We start from the raw sequence: 2,830 nt of genomic DNA, 5'->3' as shown, positions 1-2,830 counted from the left end.
ATATATATATATATATATATATATATAGAGAGAGAGAGAGAGAGAGTGTTTTGACAATAAAGTAAGTATATAAATATCTTGTACGTTTGTATTGTTGTATGAGTATACATGTACGAATTTGATTCCATATGAAATTGAGGTGAAGCAATGCATGCCCCCACTATAAATTGAAGAAGAGTAGAAGACAATGGCATTTTGGGGGACCTCTAACCACAAGACAAATAAAAGTAAAAGAATATATTTGGGAGTTAAGCAAAGGGAATCATCATCATCACAATAATCTTGTTACCCAGGTAGTTGGTTCAGAGTAGTAATAAATGGTGTGCTTTTGTTTTCTGGTGGATCAGAGGAGGAAAGTAAGGCGGAGCAAGCCGGTGGCAGGGTCGTGCTCACGGTGCGGCCGCGGTGCTAGCGTGGCTGATATCATCACACAAACCAGGTTTTGTTATGTTCCCTTTTACTGCAAATCTTGGAAGGCTATTATGTGCACCTTTTGTGGTGCCATTCTCAAATCTTATGCATGATTCATTCAACCCAACCATATAATTAAATCCCTTCTCTCCACCTTCACCACATGCATGTTTTCCAATTTTATTGGATTAGTTGATTTCCTTATGATTTTGCCTACTTAATTAGCTTAAACATATTTGGATTAGTTTTTTTCTTTCAATTTTTAGGTTTAATTTCTTCTTGTTATATATATACACTGATGGAGTTGTAAGTGGATATGTATATATTAAAGAAGATAATGAATGTTCACTTCTTCTATTCTATTATTATTAGTTTCTCCTCTACATATGTTTCTAAGTTTCTTTAATATCCTCTAATCTGAAAATTTGATAGGTATATCAAGCAATGAAAATAATACAGTGTGATTTTATTTTCACTATTTTTTACAGTTGGATCTAATATAAGAAACTATAAGGTATCACTTTATTTAATTAATATTATTATCGCCACAATAAATCCATTGAATATTAAAGGCGATGTTGATCATGGGACTAAATCAAGCATTAATGATTTCCCCATTTTTGATCCACTTCTGTATGTATGTGGGAAAATAGAAAATATGAACGTCGGTGAAATATATGTACAATGATTGTTTTGTGAGAGAGAAATTTTGAAACAACATAGTAATTAAGGGACAGAATTATTTATATTAAGTGGGGTTATTATTTTGATAAAAAAATTTTGTTTTTAATGAAAAAAGATTTTTTTTTATATATTTTTAGCGTGTTTGACAAATTTTTATTAGTAAAAATAAAAGCACTAGAAAAATTAAAAAAATATATTTTTTTTGAAAAGCTGTAATTTTTTTTCTTAAAAAAAGATGTTTTTCATGTAATAAATAAACAAAAAAGTACTTTTTATATTGTTATATCTAAATATAATTAATAGATAAAAGATCTTTTTACATGAAATATCTAAACATAAAATTACTTTTACTTTTACATAAAATCTTCTAAAAAAAGATAAATCGAAAAAAGATCTTTTTTTTAAAAACTCAACCAAATAAATCCTTAATATATTTTAAAAAAATGAGGATATCAACATTAAAAATGAATATAATTTTTTATTATGATTTTGTCATAAAAAATATTTAAAATTTTATTTTCTATCTGAAGCATTTTATTGTCAAATAATTTAATTTCATATATGAATTTGATAGGTAGGGTCATCTACCTACTCATCATCCAATGTTTCATGAGAATTTAAATCTTCATCATGAAAAAGAATGAAATGCGCGTGCAACTACATTTCCTTATAAAACCCAATGGAAATCCCAAGTTTCGTTTAAATTGCAATGTACTCACTTGTCATTTCTAGAAATAGTGTGATGAGAAGAGGTGTTGCCCTGTCACTTTTATTTGGTTCATCCAAGTCGCTTTCAATGCTTCTTCAATTAGCATTATTTTCCACCTAAAAAATTAATACACTTTTATATTATCACGATTTACTTTAATTTACCCCGTAAAGTAATATTTTAGTTTTTAATGTTTAGATTAATTTTAGTTTAATTTTTAGTATTTTAAATATTTTATTTTAATTTAAAAAAATTTAGTTAAGTTTAATATTGTTCCATAATTAAATTTAATATGAATAATTAGTATAATATAACGTTTGATTTTAGTATTGGATAAAGTTGATTTATTAATAATTATTAATATAAAAATTTTTCGTTAATTGTTTAAGTTAAATTTAACGATAAAATTTAAAATTTTTAAAATTAAAATAAATATTTAAAACATTAAGAATTAAAATACTTTATTCTATTTTATATTTAACCATCTCTATTAACACTAGTTGAGACGCGTGCTACTGTATATTGTTAGATTAATCATCTACAAATTTATTAATTAGTTAGGAATGAGAACACACAATGTGAACATTTTCTATTGTCTCATATATTGTTACACTTGTTTAGTTGCCGTCACCATTGATGTCTCCAAAAGAACCATTTATGAACTCCCAACTGTAATTCCACACATGTGGCAAAGCATATTCGGTATCTAAAATCGTTACTTGTGGATTCTATTTTTAGTGTTTTTTTTTAAATAACATATTTTTATTCTTAAAATTGAATAATTTTATATTAAATAAATACTTTTTTGTCAATAACAAAAAAAAAATAAAAAATAAAAAATTAAATTTTATTTCAAATTTTATATATATTTTTAAATGATTATTCGAATATATACTTTTTGCAAAATTTCAAATCAAATACACAAGTAATTTGATAAATAAAAAAAGTATTTGTGACTTTTAAAAAATAGTATTTTTATTATTTTTGTCTATTTTAAATATTTTAAAATATTTTTATTATTAATAA

General features: G+C 24.7%; 1 protein-coding gene across 1 annotated transcript; it reads left to right on the top strand.

The window, feature by feature from the left end:
- Positions 1-93: 93 nt before the first annotated feature.
- LOC107462529 (uncharacterized) lies at positions 94-779 on the top strand. Its single transcript, XM_016081126.3, has one exon. The coding sequence runs from the start codon at positions 318-320 to the stop codon at positions 522-524; it is 207 nt and encodes a 68-aa protein (XP_015936612.1). The 5' UTR covers positions 94-317; the 3' UTR covers positions 525-779.
- Positions 780-2,830: the final 2,051 nt, after the last annotated feature.

This window comes from Arachis duranensis, chromosome 8 (assembly GCF_000817695.3).
Source record: "Arachis duranensis cultivar V14167 chromosome 8, aradu.V14167.gnm2.J7QH, whole genome shotgun sequence".
In the NCBI taxonomy this organism is placed as follows: domain Eukaryota; kingdom Viridiplantae; phylum Streptophyta; class Magnoliopsida; order Fabales; family Fabaceae; genus Arachis; species Arachis duranensis.
The sequence above is the reverse complement of the archived record's forward strand: the minus strand, read 5'-3'. Positions and strand labels throughout refer to the sequence as shown.